At 40.6% G+C, this 21,993-nt stretch overlaps 1 protein-coding gene across 2 annotated transcripts in view; it reads left to right on the top strand.

Annotated features, from left to right (window-relative positions):
• Nucleotides 1-19,175, top strand: part of nbr1b (NBR1 autophagy cargo receptor b) — a 35,883-nt gene extending 16,708 nt beyond the window's left edge. The window contains exons 10-22 of one of the 2 annotated variants that reach the window (XM_020104366.2): nt 43-202; nt 1,467-1,550; nt 1,755-1,940; nt 2,407-2,523; nt 4,072-4,147; nt 6,944-7,054; nt 10,421-10,702; nt 11,547-11,757; nt 11,887-12,147; nt 13,935-14,050; nt 14,243-14,318; nt 14,514-14,607; nt 15,615-19,175. In XM_020104366.2, the coding sequence (XP_019959925.2) occupies nt 43-202; nt 1,467-1,550; nt 1,755-1,940; nt 2,407-2,523; nt 4,072-4,147; nt 6,944-7,054; nt 10,421-10,702; nt 11,547-11,757; nt 11,887-12,147; nt 13,935-14,050; nt 14,243-14,318; nt 14,514-14,607; nt 15,615-15,788 (1,948 nt within the window). In that variant the 3' untranslated portion in view covers nt 15,789-19,175. The remainder of the gene's footprint in view (nt 1-42; nt 203-1,466; nt 1,551-1,754; nt 1,941-2,406; nt 2,524-4,071; nt 4,148-6,943; nt 7,055-10,420; nt 10,703-11,546; nt 11,758-11,886; nt 12,148-13,934; nt 14,051-14,242; nt 14,319-14,513; nt 14,608-15,614) is intronic. The other variant, XM_069525027.1, reaches the window with a different exon arrangement.
• The last annotated feature ends 2,818 nt before the right edge of the window (nt 19,176-21,993 follow it).

Below are 21,993 nucleotides of genomic sequence, written 5' to 3' on the forward strand. Positions count from 1 at the left end.
TTATGGTAAATGCTGAAAAAATTGATTTTATTTCTTGCCCAGGCGTCCAAAGCGTCCCTGTCCACTGGTGGTTCCAACCATGACGGCTGCATTTCTGGATGAGAACCTTCCTGATGGAACCCGACTGCGTCCTGGGACTAAGTTTATTAAGTACTGGAAGATGAGGAACACTGGGACTATCAGCTGGAGTGCTGAAACTAAGGTAAAGTCCTCAACAGTACCACTCTGCAACTCATTAGAGCTTATCCTCCTGGCAGCATTGGTTTGGATGGATTGGTTGGTCAATACGCTCTCATCTGACCCAATTGAGTTTAAAGCTATAGGAGGCAACTGTGGCTCCAGATGTACAGCAGATTATTTGAAGGTCAGATTTTGGAACAACTATTATAAAACAAAGGGAAAAAAACCTCAGAGACTGACACAAGTTAGGGATCCCTGTCCCAGGATGGACAGAAATGCAATATATGTTGCGTGTAAAACCAAAATAACAACTTTTACCACATTGATGGGAAAAGACAGTGTCTAATATAAATGAGAGGTGTATCAATGTGTTAAGTATTTATGTTTAAGAAAAATTCTGACAGATGAAGGGAGCAGTAATGACAATTGTAATGATAGAGGTATTGCCTATTATATCATACTATATATGAGTAGGGATATTGTATATTTGAACAATCTAGTTTTAATCATAATCCACAATGAGCTACCACCATGTTGCATGATCCATGAGCCACGATGTGACCGCAGCCGTGATCCTGGATCTGCAAACGATAAAGCTCAAGGACTCAGGGAAGAAATTAAAGTAATGAGGAGAAAAAAGAGGAAAGAGAAGCTCCATGTGTCCCCCCCAACATTTTAGACCTATAGCAGCATATCTAGGCATGCCTATTTTACTAATCTTACTGAAGAATAATCTGGATCAAAGAAAGGTTCCTGGTGGTTTCACTTAAGGGAAGGGTGATTGCCATCAGAACAAGCTATATCATTAGATTATGCATCTCTGAGGTGTTTGGGACCAAGTATTACAACTTCTGTTTTGTGTGAGTTTAATATAAGAAAATTGCTGTTGTTGCCTTTTTACATGTTAAGATTGACTTGAAGTTGTATTTGTGTCTACCTGGTAATTGGATGTCTCGATTTCTCTTTAAACACTTTCTTTCATCTCCACCAGCTTCTGAGATATTTGGCTATTTCTCCACTCTGCTCACCAGTTGCTCTCTGACTGTGTCTGTCTGCTGTTTGGTAATGAGCAGGCAGTGGACAGTAGGTCCCTCAGAGCTCTTTCACTCAAATCAGCTGCCTGCTGCTGCTGATGAGGGTGGTGAGACTCAAACCGTAAAGCTGCGGGCTGTTAAAACAGAATCGATACGCTGAGTGGACAGCAGAATCTGTGATAATTCTTTGTGACACCATTACATAGGGTGAGGGTTAGTCTTAAGTTGAGCATCACTGTTTGTTTCTTGCAGTTGAAATTCATGTGGGGGAACCTAGCGGTGGGATCTGGGGACCGTTGGAGAGAAGTGTCTGTTCCCTTCCTTCAGCCAGGACAGGTAAGATATCAAGAGGGAAGTTTTCATTTTCAATTATCTTTAGAGAAGCATGCTGAATTTTTTTCCTACATCATATTTCTTGCTCTCTCTATGTGGCACTGAATTACATGGATCTCATCGGCACATTACTGCCCCCTGACCCTTGTTGTATATGCTTGCTTTCCTTGATTTTGCTAACCAACTTCATTTGTTCTGCATATTTAGGTTGGGATAGTGAGCGTAGCTCTGTGTGCTCCTTCTGTGGAGGGCTCCTACACCTCCCACTGGCGCCTGGCCCACGCTGGGGAGCAGTTTGGACCGAGGGTGTGGTGCAGTATCGTGGTTGACCCTCTGGCCCCTGCACCCATGATGGCTGATGGGATACTGGTGTCACCCTGTGTCACACCACAGGTAAAAGAAATAGGTGTATGAACATCGAAGGACTTCATTGAAAATCAGTCATATAAATCAGAAATATACTATAAAGACATGTATTGGGGGTGTCCTTACACATGATATATGAAAACAATTATTTTGACATTATATTAATTATAAACATATGCTTATGTTTTGTAATTAATCAAACACCTCTTAAGAAGTTTCCTTTTCTTTTCACATTAACGATCGGGTTCACTCTCCAACATAGTAGGTATTTTTTAGTATTTTGAGTGTAATCCACTAGCCTCAAAGGAGACAAAACATATAATATACAACGTTAAAGATCTTTTTTTTTTGTATAGGTGTCATGATAATATTATGTCTTTTTAGCCACTATCTCCAAAATGTAAGTGGATAGTCTTTGATGAAAAACACGTAGTGAGAGACACAGAGAAATACTAACTAATCTAAATGAAATTATTATTATTTCTTCGTGCAGGGTAAGAACCCAGTGGCCAAGGATGGAAAAGCCTGCACAGCTTCTAGAGAGCAGCCTTTAATGTCAGTGGACCAGGAAGAGTACTTCATCCCCTCTGTAGACCTGCTCACTGCGCAGGTAACAACAATCACAACACTGCTGTACACTTTGCATTAGGGCTCCAACTAATATTTATTTCTACTTTTTCCACAAGCTGAACAGGCTAACTTGGCCAATGCCAAATCTGATGTCAGCTCTCTCTGAAATAACCAAGTCAAATTAAGAAATCTTTATTATCCCAGAGGGGCAATTTGTTGTACCACCAGCAATCAGTGCATGACAAAAATTATCTAAAAATCACAAAGGCTTCTTTAAAAGGCCGATGGCAGCAGGGACAAATTAGCTTGCAAATCTGTTTGTCCTGCATTTAGGCTGAAAGAATTTATGACCGGAGGGATGCAACACAAACTCTTTATAAAGTGGGTGACTCAGAATGAATGAATTGGATAAAACTGACTGAGCCTTCCTGATGGTTATTTTGCTGCACAATTTAACAATGCCCTGTATTCGATTTTTGTTTTTTAGAGACAATAACCAAACCAACAGATAAAGGTAAACATGCAGGAATAAAACATTTTCATAAAGGTAACATCAACATTAAAGTCGCTGAACCTCCGGTAAAAGCACATACAGTATGCTGGTGTGCTTTTTGCAGTTAGACTTGTGCAAATGTAATATACATATATAAGTGCATTTCTAAACATGGCTGTTGGCTTGGCCTGTGTAAATGCTCTATAGCTATTTCAGAAAGATGTTCTTGTCATCAGTGAGTCCTCTCCAAACAGTTCTACAATATACTGTCACCCTTTTTTGTTGTTTGTGTGCTGGACGTTGTGTGCAGAGCTTTTTATAAACAGTGCGTGGTGCAGAGTGAAGTTAGACAATGTATGTGTTCATCCTACCTGGTTTATTTGCAATGAAGATTTGACTGTCAACATTTTTCATAAAAATTACACTGATTGTGCTTTATTACTGTTCATGTGTGTTGCTTATATATACGTTTGAATGGTTTTCCTGACTGCTGTTATTTTTCATACATTGCATGCCGGGTATTTCAGAGTTCAGTTAAGCAATCAACACAATCTTCAGACCTGAGTTCACAACGTTTCAAAATAAAAGCTCTGTAATTCAGCTCGATTCAGGTTAACTTTTTCCATGAAACTGCACAATAATGTTAATTAGGGAGTAAGGATAGACTAAAAAGCGAGCCAACAGAAAAAAAGAACATGATGAGAAGCTGTGTACCCGAACTAGATACAGACTAAGTTCTGCCATAGGGTCTCTGTGTTAACTATTCAATTATCTTCTGTTATATGCTGATTCTCCCGATGCACCTAACACATCAACAGTGATGTAACCTGATGATGTGTTCAGGTGCATCAAGAGATGTATTTAAAGATGTTGGTATGTTGCGTTCTAAGTATATGTCAAACATTTTCAAATTCTTTTATATCAAAAGCCCCCTTGTTTCCCTTCCAGTAAAACAATATATTAATTGTAAAAACTGAAAATAGACGACAAGTTGATGTCTTCAAATTTCACTTCAAATAACACCATCTCCTATATTTCCCATAATGCTGCTCAACTGCTTCTTTAATTAGCTGTCTGATGTTGTTTATCTGTCAGGATCTTCTCTCCTTTGAGCTGCTAGACATCAACATCGTTCAAGAGTTGGAGAGTGTCCCAAACAACACCCCTGCTGGTAAGAGGGGTTTTAGTGGTTCAAAGTGATTGTGTCCAGAGAGTGTGTGTTGTACTCCGAGTATGAGGCTAATCCCACTGTTGATCGTATTAAAGATAGAGCTGTCATAATATCACATTTTCACTACACAATAATTGTTACCAAAATAATTCACAATAACATTGTTATCAGGATATTTATAGAAAATATCATTTCAGTAATATACTTATATAATATATACTATATTTGTCCACTTGTATACTTGTGTTTTGCCCTTTTTCGGCAAAATAATTAATCACAGTGGAAAGAGAGTCTGTAACCATTAAGACCTGTTCCACTTTACAGTGAAAAAAATCCAAGAGAACTGACAAAACATATGTCCCCGGCATTCTTATCCTATAGCAGCATAACTAAGGGCTGACCTGAGCCAGCCCTAACTATAACCTCTATCAAAGAGGAAAGTCTTAAGTCTACTCTTAAAAGTGTTGACCGTGTCTGCCTCCCGAACCCAAAATGGTAGTTTGTTCCACAGAAGAGGAGCTTGATAACTGAAAGCTCTGGCTCCCAATCTCCTTTTGGAGACTGTGGGAACCACAAGGAACCCAGCATTCTGAGAGCGCAGTGTTCTGGAGGGGTAGTAGGGTAGGCCTGGGACGATAACTAATTTTGCTGGACGATATATTGTCACACGAATTATTCTCAGTGTTTTTGACCTTTTGCGATGTAGCGAAGTTCACTTTCTGTGAGCGCACACCATTTTGCGCTGTTCCGTTTATATTGACTTTGTCGACCAAACGCCTCGATGAGTGTTGACTGTCGGGACGAAGGCTCTGCATCTCGAGCTGCACTTTGTTTCCCCAGCTGGTTAAACTGGGTCGGGTGGTGATGCTTCAGGTGGGCATGCAACTTTGTTGTGTTGCCTTTTTTTGTTGCCACCACTTTTGAACTGGCTCGTCCGTGTTGACGGGCTCACCTTGCTCATTTGGTTAGAAGCCGAAACCTTCCCACACCGGGGCTGTGGCGTTTGGCTTTGCAATCATCTTTTCTCCTCGCGTTCCTCCGCACGACGCTAACTCGCTGCACTCTGTGTGTGTAGCATGTGTGGCTAATGCTAGCGGCCCCGCTTCCCCCCACAGAGACAAAGAGGCTGGATGACTGACAAGATGGTTCACTCCGTTCATTCCGCAACCAACGCCCCCAGGTGCTGAGACCGAGCACAGAGTGAACCCTCTTGTCATCCAGCCTGCTTAGAGGCGAGAGAAGAGGAAAACAAACGCGCATGCACATGGCGATATATCGAGGCCGGAAAAATTATTGAGTTCATTTTAATTTATCATGCGATTAATTGATTTATTGATTATCGGCCCAGGCCTATAGTAGGGTACCATGAGCTCTTTAAGATATGATGGTGCTTGCCCATGAAGAGCTTTGTATGTAAGGAGGATAATTTTAAATTCTATTCTGGATTTAACCGGTAGCCAATGTAAAAGAAGCCAAAATGGGAGAGATGTGATCTCTGATCTTGGTTCTTGTTAGAACACGTGCAGCAGCATTCTGAATTAGCTGCAAAGTCCTAAGAGACTTATTGGAGCAACCTGATAACAAAGAGGACATTTACCAACCAGCTACTGTGGCGTGTGACTATAAATGCGAGTCAATACCTGCAACAATTTCCTCCATAGCTTTGTGTTTTTACAAGAAACATGTCATATATATAAGACTATATATTACACATATATAATATAACATAATATAAGAATCAAATGGCTCTAACTTTACGGGTGTTTACACAATATTGCCATATGTGTACTATTAACATGATATCAATATTTCAGTTGTTAAATTGTTTAAACTAAATTCAACGATTTATACCAATATATTAAAACACTTATAACACTTACAAATCTGGTTTTGCAATTCCCTGCCTACACAACAAGTGTCGTGACTAGTGTTAGTGATTACAGCATACTACTCATGAAGACTGATTTTTAAAGGGTTAATCTGACCATTCTGTAATTTTTGACCTTAATATTAATTTTATTATGGCTGTTGACCTGAATACGTTGGCAATCAAGCGCATTGTAAACTGTCACATTTGAGTCATTAATCTAGCTAAGTTTTCTTACAGAGAAACCTCTGGGTCTGCACTAGATTGCAATCTTCTGTCTGAATCCAATTAAGCCACAGAGTATCTTATCTGGTTTCCTGATTTTGACTGGAATTCAGTTTTTTGTGTCTGAACCCAACAGTAGCTACCCCTGATTACAGGCACATGCAGCGTTAAAAAAATAAAGTACACAGCTTAGCCAACGGGATCAAACCCAAATATAATTCAAAACATTTTTCCAAACCTGGCCGAGCTCAGCCTGGGCTCGATCTTGGGCAAGACACTGAACGCTAAATTGTCCCTGGGGGCTGTGCCAGCAGTATGTAAGTGAGGTGTGATAGAAAAGCGCAGCATAAAGAGGCTCTGTATGAATGTGTGAATGGTGGTTTCTTGTTGTGTAAAGCTATTTGAAGGGTCATTAAGTCTAATGTAACTCAGTCCATTCAAAACCATTTTAAGGGCTTGTCCAAGTTTCTGAAACAATGTCTACATCCACAAACACAAAAAGTGATTATTTCAAAAACCTTATCATACCTGAGGCACTCATGTCTGTGCAAACACTAATTGCTTAAGTGTTCAAAAGCTGATCCCTTTGAACCAGTATTAATGCGCTATATAAATACAAACCATTTACCATTTACAAATAAGGTAGCCTGTGCCAGACTGGAGTTGTTGTAAATATTCTCTCTCTGATCAATTCCTCTGTTCAGACATGACTCCCTGCATATCCCCTCTTCCTCAAGATGGCCTCCTGCAGGACAAGAGCAGTCCGTCTTTGGGTCTGATCCAGGAAGAGACAGAGGTCATCAACAGCATCATGGGTAATGGAGTTTTCTTACTCTTACTTTTTTAGCTCTTAGATGGAATTTTGTTGGGGTTAAGATAAGCTGCACATATACTTGCACTGAACTGAGATCTTCCACAGTTCTTCTGGAGGGGGAGGTGTATGTGCTCTAACTGGTCCCCTTGTATAAAGTCCGTCGAATGTCCGGAGGACTTGATGTCAGAACACACTCTCTGCTGGAGTCACTGCGGGCGAGTGGGGGGTGTTGACACTTTTAACATGTCCAGGGTGGGAGGGGTCGGCCACAATCTTACCTGCACATCTCAGAATCCTGGAGATGTACAGGTTCTGGAGAGCATATGATACGCTGCAGTCTGGCCCGGCCCTACCCTTTGTAGTAGCAGCAGCGTACCATACGGTGATGAATGAGGTGAGGATGGACTCAGTGTTCGCAATGAAGAAGTTCACCATCATCTGCTTTGGCAGGTTGAACTTTTTCAACTTCCGCAGGAAGAACATCCTCTGCTGGGCTTTTTTGGTGAGGGAGCCGATGTTCAGCTCCCAATTCAGGTCCTGGGTGATGAAGGTGCCCAGGAAGCGGAATGTCTCCACAGTATCAACTGGAGAGTCACACAGGATGATGGGGGTGGGCTGGACTTGGCTCTTCTTAAAGTCCACAGTCATCTCCACTGTTTTAAGAGTGTTGAGCTTCAAGTGGTTGTCACTGCACCAGGTGGGCGATCTCCCACCTGTAGGCAGACTCGTCCCAACCAGAGATGAGTTTGATGAGGCTGGTGTCGTCCGCAGACTTCAGGAGCTTGACAGATCAGTGACTGGAGGTGCAGCTGTTCGTGTACAGGGAGTAGAGCAGCGGAGAAACAATGCACCCTTGGGGGATCCAATGCTGATGGTCCGGGGACCAGAGACATGTTTCCCCAGCTTCACATGCTGCCTTATATCAGACAGGAAGTGCTAAACTTGTACTTGGACTCTTTAAACCAATCCCTGTCCCCACTCCTGAAAGCCTTCTAAAAAGGTATACGTGTCTCAAGGGTTTGATGTTTGTCAGTGATCAGCTGAGGACAAGCTGAAGAAGACATTGTTAAATGTGACAGTGTGGGTAGAGAAGGACACACAGGGCTGGTCAATGAGCTCTCTCATCTTTGCCTCAGAACACTTGTCCTCTCGTTACTGGTTCTCAGATGTCCCCCATGGGGCAGGATCTTGTCCCTGTTCAGGCACCACTGTGGGGATACTCGGCCCACTCCGGGAAAAGATGGCTAGTCGAGGATGGCTGTTCACAGTCCTTTATTTTTAACCTCCGCCTCGTCAGGCGCACACACATTTAATAGGGTCTCTCGACCCACACACGTCCACACGTCTTTTGGTCTGCTCCCGCGTCAGAAGCCCAGCCTACTGCAAGAGACCAGAATCAGGTTACCAGCATGCTCTTATTGATTGACTGATTACCTGTCCGATCACCGGCTGAGCCACTCCTCCCTGTCGTCCAGCAGTTGCGCCCTAACCACACCCCGCCGTCACAGTTGGTAAAGAAATTATTATTTTGAAAACTGATCATTTTGGAACATTCAATAAAAACCAGGAAACCAGTCATACTACATATCATAAAGGCTGCGGATGTAATTCCCCTCGTGTGTCATGACATTTGTTTTGGGGAAGAATGTTGAAAATATGAATTCACTGGTTTGTCAGAATCCTACACCACAGGAACTTTACTACCTGCAAGTTAATGTTCCCTCTTGTTACGACCTTTGCTTTTGTCTCTGAACAGTTTGGGGAAGAGTCCTGGAGCTAAACTTCATCTTGGCCAAATTTCTCACGCTCTGCTCCACTGCAAACTTTCACTGAAGTTGAATAATGAAAAAGCTGGAACACCACCCCCCTATGTTGAAGCAGCTAAGCCCTTTGCTAGACAACACTACAACTCGTAAAAATTCTGCCCTCTTACAGGTGTAATGATATTTGATTGTATTGACAAGCCTGTCTGTAAAACAATAGAAGCACCACCAATCACAGAGCTTTCTGACATTTTATTTTAGCTTCTACTCAAATTTAGGCCTACAGGGCTTTTGGCTATAAAAAGGCTTGAATCTGTTTTACATACTAGGTGTCATATAAGTATGGCGTATGTCATACTTGACATAATCTTAAATTTAATTCATTATTATTTATTTTATTTATTATTCAGATTTAAAATCTTAAATTTAACTTTGTGAAACCTAAAGAAATACTCCTAAAAGAACATAGGGATATTTGATTTCTTTTTTCTGTGCTTGAGTTTTTTATAAAGTGGTGTTTAGAGGGTTTGACACATTTGGATTTGATTGAAATGGATTTGAGCATTATTCAGCATAGTTTACAGCTCCACTGTTTTTGACTCCCACTGCTTTCATCATTTTGTTCCTTAAGCAGAAGTTAGTTGTTGGTAAGTTGCCATCTACGTTAGCAGCTAGCTGGTCAAATTGCTTTTTGTGGTATTTTCGCATCAAAATGATTGAGCTCTGTCTTAGATCCGGTTCTCACATCAGCTACTGTATCTCACAGTTTACATTCTGCAGCTGGTGTGCTCGAAACATCCAGAAAACCCCAGAATACCAGCTTTTTGGACAGTTCCAGCTTGTTTTTTTAACAAATAGATGTCAGCCTTTGGACTATGATGCTAAAGAAGAGCTTGCCTTCTACATTGAGGAGACTGATGGCCCGAAATTGGCTGATGTTTGAGGATTCCTCCTCTCTTGGTATCAGTACTCCTCCAGCTCTGTGCCAAGCTTTTGGGATTGTTTGCTTCATCCATGCCACTCTCATTAATTTCTACAACAAGCATAAAACATCAAGAGCATTCTTTTATACCCTGTATGCGACACCATTCAGGCCTGGGGCTGGTGACGTCCATTTGGTGTTCCGGCTGCTCAATGGCTGGGATATCAGATGGAATAGTTATCAGATCATGTCTCTTTGGATCAGAGTGTGTTCTTTTCAGGTGCTCCTCTTCGTCCTGCTTCGTCCTCAGGGTTCCTCCCATCTTTGTGTAGAAGAGAGATTTCACAAACTTAAAGGGGTCTATAAAGAAATTCGTTCTTGCTCATTTTTTTCCGGGCTGTTCTTAGGTGCTCTCAATCGGCTCTTGATGTTCTCCTGCAGTATGTTAATTCCCTCCTTCTGCTCTTATGAGTCTTCCTTCCACTGCTTTTTAAGCTACCTCCTCTCTTGTACCCAAATGGACTTAAATGTCACTAATCACTAACCCGTCCCAAGTACTTTTGCTGGTAAAAAGTAGTGTGAACTAGTTTGGCATATATATATTTTTTAAAATATTTTTTGCATGTGACTGAAAGAGAAAAGTGTCACAGTGTCTAACAGTTATCCTCCTGTTTACTCTCAGTGGCACATCCAGCTGCTCAGGGTGGCTCTTCCTCCTCCTCCTCCTCTTCCTCCTCCTCCTCCTGCGTGAAGAGCAAAACACTGAAAACAGAGGAGACTCCAGACAGTAACCCCAGCAGTTCCAACAACACCCTTAAACCACCGGCTACACTGAAGGCTTCCCTCCCTTACCCACTGAAAGCATCCCTACCTGCTCCCATGTCTGTGGCTCTGACCCCAGGGCCTGGCCCCAACTCGGCACCAACCCTGCTTCCTGCTTCAGCCAGGGCCTCCACAGCCACAGGTAAGAGCAGGAAAACAGTGGTTAAGTTGTTGAGCTGATATTAGATCTGAATTAAGAGTGCACCAAAGGATTTTTTTTTTACATGTCGTTCAATGTGTTCAATGTGGCCTCAATGGAGGTTTATACGGGCATTTTGGTCATGACTTGTGAATCATGTATTCACACTGAGATTTTTGATGAAACTGCTTTTTATTCACAGTTCAATGGGAAAACTAAATTATTTTTCACCCACTCACCCATCACTTGTTGTATAGTTGCATCGTTTTTTGTCTTTTATTTTTTCAGTAATGACAGAATTGATAAAAAGGGGTAAATGTATTGATTTGTGGAAAAAAAACATTGTCTTTTAGTTGACCAGCATATATATAAATGATAACCATTTGTTGTCTCTGCAAACCTGAGTAGCATGATGATTTTATGTCATGTCATGTTTCTGTCCATCAGTCCCATTCTCAGGAAAACATTATGAGGGAATTTCTTCTTGTTTGGCTCTCTTTGCGCCTTTAAGGATGAAACAATTATGGTTTGGTGGTCAAAGTCACTGTAATCTAATGTCGGTCCCATTATTGTGAACTTGATATATCAGGAATGCCTGGAAAGAATTTCATTACATCTGGCACAAACATTTACTTAGACTCAAACAATTTCTAGTAACAATTGATTTGGTCAAAAGTCAAGGTCACTGTAACCCTCGACAACACATAGTCCAGAGACAAAGTCCGGACACAATTGTGCGGACATCCTCCCCAGTTCATGTCTGAAAACAGCTTTATTGGCTCACTGTCCTTCCAGTTTTGTGTGTTTTCATTGAAACATTGAACCTTTTTTTTTTATCCTAATGCAGATGAAGTTGAAGAGTCCCACATGGAGAGCATCTGTGTCGAGCCCAGGGTGAAGGAGACGGAGAAGGAGCCAGAGGAGGAGAAGGAGAACGAAGGAGGGGAGAAGAGAGAAGGGAGGCGAAGTCGCTCCTCCTCCACCTCTTCAGAAGATTACATCATCATCCTCCCTGATTGCTTTGACACCACCCGACCACTGGGGGAGTCCATGTACAGGTATGTGCCAGGAGTAACAGAACTGGTCACCATGTGTTGTCGTGATAATTTGTGGGTGAAGTGACTCCAACATGGTGGCTAGATGTTGTTTGCTGTCCCTTTAATCCCCAATTCCTTGTCCTGTTACAGCTCTGCTCTGTCCCAGCCTGGTGACATCACAACCAAGTCCCCCACAGACCCTGATACTCCGACTTCTGACCTTACTGACCATCCAGGCAGTACTGCTGAGGACAGAGGAGTAGCTGAGGCAAATGAAGCTGCTTCAGCTTCAGGGACAGAGTTGTCGGGCACCAGCAGTGCCAATGACATGCTTTGTACATCTCAAACGCTAGATGATGAGCCACTGACACCTGAAGTGGTGGCCCCACCTAAAGCCACCGTCACACCAAGGTCAGTATTAATGGTGAGATATAAGACGGGCCATTATTTCTAATCCCTGTGTCATTTTTTACTTTAATTCAGTTTAGTTTATTAGATAAACAGTACAACACAATCATTAAGTATAGCTAACTTGCATCTGTGGTTCTTGAGCAGGAAAATGCAAAATAATCTCCATCCATCCATTATCTCCACTCCTTTGAGGGTTCCGGGTGATTAGCTTGAGCCAAACGCAGCTGACATTGGGCGAGAGGGAGGATACACACTGAACAAGTCACCAGTGTATTGCAGGGCTGACATACAGAGACAAACAACACGTTCACACTCACATTCTCAGCTAAGGACAATTTAGAATCTCCAAATAACCTTATCCCTATCTGTATGGCTTTAGACTGTGAGAGGAGGCTGGAGTACACAGAGAAAAACCCACACAGACACATAGAGAACATACAAACTCCAGAAAGAATGGCCTATATAAAACACAGTACCGTACGGCAGGCACATGATTATGGTGAATACATCTAACTTTAAAATAGTAGTACACTGATGGTGGGTCTTGTATATTTTTTGATTCTCTTGAAATTATTAATTACATTAACAGTTTAGTAGCAATGAAGGGGTGTATTTGTCTAGTATGTCTAAAATTCTTGATTGTATGTAAAGATGGGCCATGCGTCACCACTCCCTCTCACTATCCAGTAATGAAGCTAAAATATCCCAGACATGAAAGTCACCATCTTGCACATTTGTAGCCAGAGTCTTAGCAGTAGTGATTGGGGCAATGATAGGGAGGTCCGGATAACACACGCTTAACCAACCAGTTTATTATTTCCACAACGGAGGTCACCTGTTTTAGTTTACAGCGCATCGACACCGGCATCAGCTTTTATCACCACAAAATCTCCTGACGTCTTTGTCAGTGTCTTCTATGTTTGTTTTTTTTTCACTTTTGCGTCTCTCTAGTGGTAGAAACGTCATCAACCCCTCCACTTGCACACTGTGAATCCAGTGCAGGATCTCCTGCTGTGTTCTCACATCGTCTCCTCTGGACTTTTTACGGACTTTATAGTCTGCAGAAACTCCGGAGGTTCTCACTCGGACGTTTGCAATCACACACACATCCTCTGGAGAAACTCCCGAGTTAAGTGCATGTCTGAAAGCACCTATATTCACCTCTCTGTTGTGCTCCCTTTTTAAAAGGCATACAGTTTTCATTCACTTATCAAGTTTAATATATTTTATTTTATTTTAAAAAAAAGCCCTATACGGACTCATTGTCTTTCACAATCCGAATTTTCACATGTATTGTTGAGCTTGTTTGATTATTGCTTGTCTGAGATACAAACAGAAAATGCATAGTAAATGTATAGATGATTATGATTAGAAAGAGATGTTTTGAGGAGAAGACTGGTCGGTTAGACATGATGTCAGTTCTCAAACAGAGATGTAAACTTCAGTGCAAAACAACATCCCCAGGATTTACATACAGTTTATAGAAATGGATCACAGGGAGTTGGTTTTACCCACTACAGCTCACCATTGCTTTTTGGCTCAATTATCTCTTGCTGTCAACTGTTTTTTTTGGCATTTCAGGAGTGTTGGCTACACTTTCAGCCAATTTCGAACCACCCTGCCCAGATCCAATAAATTAGAGAGCTCCTTCTCCAGTAGAATACATCTGTTTACCATCCAAGTGCAACTAAGATTCAAAACTACTTTTGTTCTAAGGTTTTGGGCATGCCCGAAAGTTTTTTGCACCGATATGAATGCTTGAAAAATATCTTAATCTTGACTCACAGTCCAGAGAGCAGTGGAGAAACAGATGCTGACGATGCTGCTGCTGCTGCTGCTGCTAGTGCTAGTGCTGCTGCTGGGGAAGGAGTCGAGGGTTGTGAATTGTACCAAACTGAGGATGGTAAGCAAGAGTCCACCAGTTCTGCAAACACACTACAGCACTATCTGACAGGTTGCACATAGGCTGTAGCCTGTAGTCTTGTCATCCTTGCGGATATTGACAAAAAGTTTTAAATATGTTAAAACAAATAGGTATGATTACTGACAGATTTTTGGAAACCTGATCAATCTGTGATATTTTACTGTCCTGCAGCATCTGGTCCTGAACAGACTCAGATAGATGAAACCAGAGATACTGAGGGCACAGAAGACAACCCTGAGGACCCCAGGTCTCTCACTCACACACACACACACACACACACACACACACACAGAGAGAGAGAGAGAGGAGTTTTACAGGCTCCTACAGTCTCCTTAAGTCTTATCATTACTTGTGCAAAAACATGTCTGGGTCTATTTAAATACCAAGGCTTTTACATAATAGATGTCATACTTGTAATAACCCCTTTATTGTCCCTCCTTAGGCACCCAGGCATCACCAGCGGCCTGGTGAAGGGAGCTCTGTCAGTAGCTGCTTCTGCTTACAAAGCTCTGTTCACTGGACAAGGCCCCACACAGGTCAGCCATAATATATATGTTATTTTATTTTGTGCCATATATTTTATCTCGTTAACGCTTCATATTCAAAGGACCCCTAAAGTATTAAAACCAGGGATACTACTATCATGATTTCTGGCCCTTATCCCAAGCTAAACCATCTAATGTTAGATATCTGCCATGCTGTGAAATAGTATTTGCCCCCGTCCTGATTTTTTCTATAATTGAATATTTGTCACACTTAAATGTTTCATATCATCAAATTAATTTCAATATTAGACAAAGATAACCCAGCTGAACACAAAATGCAGTTTTAATTTATTTCAAATACTGAAGGAACAATGTGAAAAAGCATATACCCCATCAGTTTCTAAATCAACCAAATGTAATTGATATCTGTGTTCGATGTCGTTCCCAGCCAGGAATACTGCCAGAGTCCAGACCTGTTCAAAGAGCCTGTCTGCCAATGCAAAGTAGGCCAAAAGGTCTCAACAAATGATGCTGCTAACAAAGTAATTTAAATCTATCTGTCTGGAAAGGGTTACAAAGCCAGTGCTTAGGCTCTGGAACTCCAGCAAACCACAGTTAGAGCCATTATCTACAAAACCAATTTCAAGACTCATCAAGGAGGTCACGAAAAAAACCCAGATAAACACAGGATCCATTATATCTGATGTTAAGCTAACACAGTATTCCATTATAAGAACATCATACCATTAAGATTTTTTTTCACAAGATGCTTTCAGACATGCACTGAACACTGTATATCTCCTGACATTATCTGGAAGGGCTGTATCTGAGAACACAATTGTCCAAGTGAGAGGCTCAGGAGTTATTTTGAAAATGGCTTTAGTAACACTAAACTTTATTGTCAGAGAAATACAAAGCTTGTCAAACCTGATGTGCCTATTCAGCTCCTGTTATCGTTATTGTTTGGATTCGGGAATTAGCAAACAGTTCGTTTATTAACTTCACTGTTGTTTTCAAAGTATTTGTAGCAGGACTTATCAGATCTTGTTCCCATGCAGCCTCCAGTGGACTCGTCTACCCAGGACACCATGATGGCCGTGCTGGTGGAGATGGGCTTTGGGGACCGGTCACTGAACCAGCGGCTGCTGAAGAAATATAACTACAACCTGCTGGACGTGGTCAACGAGCTCGTTCAGATGACCGACAATGACTGGTACTCCACACGCTACTGACAAAGGAGACGAAGATGTGCAGGAAGAAGTAAAAAGAAGATGGAGATGAAACACAAGTAATGCTAAATGAAGAAAGAGGAAGAAAGATGGGAAGAAGGAAATCAATTTCTGCTCATTTACCTTTACCTTCATCTTTCAGCCAATCTCTTTTCTAACTGGTCCAGTTAAATTGAGAGCATTCTCCTCTGTATAACAATATACAGGGAAACATTCCAGCAAGCATCTCTGCAATCCTGCATTACATCATCAATCACCCACTGTCTGTGGTATTACTGTCAGTGTTGGCCTTTATAGTGGCAGGGTGGTTCCTCTGCTGACCAATCTAAATTAGCTATTCATAGCATTTCCGAAGGTTAGGACCACATATCCCATGCCACCAAGGGGAACGTTGTTCTGCTTGATTAAAGCAGGAAGTAAAGAAGCAAACATGAAGTTGTGTTATGTTCCAAAACTAACCAGGTCCAACAATCACATTTAATGGGACGTTTAGGTAAAAACACCAACATCAGTATAAAAACGATGATAATTATTAGTTAGTATTGAAATGCCACACACAGCACCTTTCTACTGTCCTCTTTTTCCCGGGACTGTGATAAATAACATATATCAAATATTGCATCTGCATTGATAACAAAAGTTACTTTTGTCAGAGAATGTGTACACATGCTAGTTAGTCATAGATTGAAAATCCACATTAAGTTTATTGTTTACTGTATATCAAACTGCATTAAGTCTTAATACAATGCTTTTAACAAGGCATCCTGGGTGCTTGATGGTTCCCCTTCTGTCATTTGGCTTTGCCTGATCTGCTACCCTAAACTGATGGGCGTCATCATAGTTAAATAAAAATCCAGTCCCACTAGAGAGCGGCTCACTTTTCTGCATGTCCTTGCAAAAAATGTAGTTGTCACTTTTCAAAGGGATTGTTAATAAACTACTGTAGCTGGCAAACTAATGGCTAATGCCATCACAACAACCCTCCTAGTTAATGGGAAAAACACAAAAGTCATATATGGACTCGCATTAAAGTTCCACAAAATTAGATTTGACACAAACAATCTGACTATAAGTGAATCCTCCGATTCCATTCGTTCTTTTGAAATTAACTGATTTCACATTCTGAATGCTGGTGTGACTGGGTGTGTAGGTTTTAGGCATGGATCTGGTTTAGGTTGGTCATTGCCAAATGTAATTTATTAGAAACTGTCTGTCTCACTGTGACGTCATCTGCATCCATGCATCATCGTGTGTTTAACGTAGATGCGGAATGCTCATAGAGGTGGGGTATGGCCACAGCCTTACATTAGCCAGGCAAACCATTGGTTAGTAATAGTCCAAATAAGCAAAGATTTAGCTTATGTGCTTGGCTAGATTCACTAGGTTTGAGAGATGTGGACATGCAGACGGTTTCTGTCTCTGTTCTATCTCTGTGCAGCACTAATCTACCCCTTGTTGACAATATTTTTTGATATATATATCTATATATCTGAATCTATATATCTATATCTAAATAGATATAGATATATATATATATATATATATAGAGAGAGAGAGAGACTGTAGCTGCTTTTTAATTTTATTTGTACATTTTGTCAACATCACTCAAGAGTATATAGGGATATAACACACCTATTACTAGACTTTATGCATAAACTGCTGTATGAGTAGATGACACTGAAAGCAGAAAAACATTCCCCCAATGTGACTTTAGAGTATTTGCACTTAAACCTTAAAGGACACAGGGACCATTCATTGAACCTACAACTAACTTTTTCCTCTTTGTGACTTTCCCTTCTTTTACACATCGTTGTCTTGACAGTCAAGTCTCTTCCCTGATGTAGTTTGTTACCCTGAACAGGTTGGCTGTTTCTCATAGTAAGGATTTTCTTCTCTGCTCAGAGCGAAGGTCTCAGTATGCTTCAAATGAACTGGTTCATTCAAGTCATCTGATGCAAATGTTTCTATCTGCTCTGAGAGGCCACACTCAATGTTGGGGTCTTACACTTTTGGACAGTCACACCTTTAAATCATTCCTGGTGTTGAGCCCTGCTGTTTATACAAAAAAGTTGTATAAAGACTGAAAAAAAGAAAATGTGCAAATAAACCTCTATATCTTGCTATTGCCATAAGTGGACATAATTCTCACACAAAGTTGTTAAGTCAAAAAGTTTGTCACATGCACAATTTTGCAATAGGAAAGGGCGTTATAGCCAGTTTGTTTGGTTTGCTTGTAGGTAGGTGTCAGAGACTTCAACAAGCTCTGGCACAGACTAAACACATCATCGTGATGTCAATAGATGAGGGTTCTCAGCATGAGGCAAATAGTTTGATTTCCATGGCAACACCGATGCACGTCAGGACAGGTGTTTGTTTATCAGATGAGAAAATGAAAAGTCAGACAGAATTGTGTTGAGTTCATGTCCTCATCCATGTACTTTTAAGTAGGCGACATGTAGGGACTGTAACTTTGTGGTAAAAGGTGCCTCTTTTAGTGTACATCCTATGTCTAGCCGTTCATCACCATTTAGATGGATCCCGCAGTAATGATGCAAGATCACCAACACTGTCCAATGAAAAAGTTACTTGTCGGTCTTTGTGATGTAATTTTTACAGCTTTTACTTTGCTTGTAACTACAGTACAGTACACACAAAAACAGGTGTGAAAGAGGTAGATGACTCAACAAATTCTTTGTTTGAAGCATAGATGGAACTGAAGATAAAAATTAACACAGCTCACTCCGCTTTCTCTTCTTTTAACATCGGACACGACACAGAAATGCTGCTCAAAGTAACTGTTTAGTTGAGTCAGAATGATTGCATTTAATGACTTGAAATGGCTATATTGAGTAGAATCCCCTATACAGTTCATATTTTCATATCATTTTACACTCCTGTCACCTGTTTTGTGTGGTGTGCTAAGGTCCGGGGTTGATACTGCTCATCCTTTGTCAGAGCACTTTTAAGAGTATGTACAGGAGGGTCTTTCCAAACTTTAACTGGAATCAAACAGTGTGTAACAATGTGATATGTGTGTTTTTTTTCTTCACAAATGTATGAATATACAGAACCTAGTTGGAAGCATTGACTATCAGTTATCACTAGTTTAAGTTAAGAATTGAGATTTGTTTTTTCTCTGAATGCTTGAAGGCTGTTTGGAAATATAAAAAATCTGAGCTGTGGATGTTGTATTACCAGGCTTTTTGTGTGGTGCTTGAATTTGCTCTGCTGTATGTGTGTGTTAGTGTTATACTTTGTAAGAAGAGTTACCAGATTGTTTTGAGGATTGTCTTTTAGTTTGCACGTAAGAGGACTTGAAGAATTTGTGCTTGGAGTTGGAACAAATCCTTTAATAAAACAGCACTTGTTGTAGGATTATGATAAAATGTGTACTGGTACCAGTGTCAGTGCTTAAAAAAGCTATAAATTCTCAGATACTCAAAGGAATAGTTCAATATTTTGAGAAATATTCAATATTCGTTTAGCTTCATCGAAAGTCACAATATCCACCTACCAGCATCTCTGAAGCTTAGTAGAAAGCAGAAGTCACTTTGTTGAGCTGATAAGTTGCCCAGAACATAGCCATGTATAAAACAACAATCTGGCATTTGTACACTTTGGTTTTTCTATTGATCAATAACATAACAACAAGTGAGCTCTAGAGGTGTTGGTTGGTAGGCTAGCATTGTTCGCCATTTGCTAAACTATGCTAAGCCACTCATCTGCTGACTGTAGATTAATCTGATCAGAATATTGTTGGTCGTCTTGTCTCAGGTCGACGGAACTACTCACCGTTGGAGCCTGACAATCGACTGTGCCCAAACACTATATCTTCCTAAAGTCTACATTTGCACAACGTAAACACAAATCATGGCAGAACTTTAGGAGGTTATAATATTGTTGTTGTTGTTGAGATCAGAGAAAATAGATATATGAGTTTTTTTCCATTACCTTTCACCAATGTGATTCTACACTGCTGCTTACTTTCTATATCCTTCCAGTCATGAAGGTCTTCACTTGTTTTATCTCATGATAGTGTTCATTTCTGAGGACATGTACAACCCATGTTCCCAAGCAGAGACTAATCGATTTATCACTCACTGTATTGTATCAGCCGATATTGGCCAAATAACAGTATGTTTGATATGTACTATTTGGAAAGCTTTATTTTAGAGAACATAAAGGAGAAAAGATCCGAGGGGTGATTTAACAATGGTGAAATTACATCAATAGATTAAATTAACACAAAGAGAAAATATGCTTTGTACCAAATTTAGCTACTAGCTTATTTTCACTTGTAGTCTCCTGCCCATGGACAGGTTAACAAACATCAAATCCTGATGACAAATTCGGTCGTCTCCACTACAAATGGACAAAAGGAAGATTTTATTTAATCAAGTACGGGTCAGGCTCTATTCCTAAGATTGCAGGACATGTAAGGTAGCCATGATGCTACTGTTAACATTGTTAAAGGCTCAGTGTGTTGAATTTAGTGGCATCTAGTGGCAAAGTTGAATTTTGCAGCTGAATACCCATCACCTCACCCTCCCTTTTCAAAATGAGAACCTGTGGTAGCCTTTAGTTGTCATAAAAACTCAAAAGGTGTTTAGTTTGTCCAGTCTGGGCTACTGTAAAAAAAACATGGTGGCCTCAAGGACCTGCTCCAAATGCAAATATAAAGTATTACAATATAAACGGCTCATTCTAGGGTAAAGAAAACCACAATTTGTACAATTTAGATAATCACACATAGTGAAAACATCACTAGGATTATTTTATGTTCAATTCTGCCAATACATCCCTTTCACCTAAATCTTACACACTGAACCTTTGAAATAGGTATATTAGTTACCTAACTCTCAGCAGTAGTGGAGAGCGGATTCCACAATCTTTATATTTCAACTCCTGACTAACTTGACCGAGACAGACTAGTATGGATATGGGGTGAAGATTTTAATGGGACATTTTCCAATCAGCATAGCTCATGTTACAATACCAGAGTATAAACTGCCATTGAGAATACATGAGTACAGTTTTACACAAAGGTTGAGTTCACCTGGCCAATCATACCTGCATGATGTTAAGGGATTGTGAATGTGGTGTTACCAACAATGTGATGTTGTAAAATAATCACAAAACATTGATGTAAACATGTTTTGGTGACCAGAATTTAAAAAGGAATTGATGATGTTTTTACTTTATTTGGGGGTGTCCTACTGAGTTTATCTCCTGCGTCATTATAAATTCCTCAGTAAACTCTGTTAGTAGCTTCACATCATGAATACTATAGTTTGTTCTACGTTTTGCATCACGTTTGCTCAACTGAATCTCACCACAGCCCCCTTAAGAGACTGTATTCCTAAAAGTAGTCTTAAAGAAACCCTGGTGCAAAAATCTAAAACCCTGTGTAGTTAAATGAAGTACGTGCACCTGATGTGGAAAGATTAAGGCTTAAATTTAACACAGGGCTGGTGAAATATTTTCATACTGGGTTAAAGAAACAAGTATTTAAGGGAGAAGATAAACGCTGGATTGTTTGAGCTTATTTTCTATATTGTACTGTATGAACATGGTGTACATATCTGTGTCCAATTAAAGTCAATGCACTTAAGGTTTCTCTGTTTCCTTCTCACTAATATGGCGTTCACACCTGTACTTGCTGTCCTCTTGTGATCACTCAGGATGAATGTTAGTCTGAAAAGGATCATTAAGTCCATGTCTGCTCCATGACAGAAAGCTTGTACAAAGAGAGAAGATTTAAGATTTAATTTAATTTATTATCCCAGAGGGGCAATTTGTTTTACAATCAGCAGTAAAAAGACATAAAGATATTTAAAAGGCCAATTGCAGTAGAGACAAACTCTTTTTTACGTCTATTGGTCCTGCATCTTGGCAGAGAATATCTGCGGCCAGAGGGAACACAACTCCGTAGACAGTGGATGACTAGCATCAGACAGGACTGAGCGAGCCTTCTTCAAGGTCCTGACTTTGTACAGGCTGGGCAGGTCAGTCAAAGTTATGCCTGCAATCTTGCTGCACACTACAGCCTTTAGTCTGTTCTTATTTTTTAGGCTGATGGACCCCTGCCAGCAGATCAGTGAGAACAGAATCGATAAAACAGGAATAGGGGGAAAGAAACAGTAAAAAATGGTAATACTAAGGATTTTGCCCCCTCTAAGTGTGACCCAGTCATATTTATTAAAGTGCT

Source organism: Paralichthys olivaceus, chromosome 5, assembly GCF_024713975.1.
Source record: "Paralichthys olivaceus isolate ysfri-2021 chromosome 5, ASM2471397v2, whole genome shotgun sequence".
NCBI lineage: Eukaryota > Metazoa > Chordata > Actinopteri > Pleuronectiformes > Paralichthyidae > Paralichthys > Paralichthys olivaceus.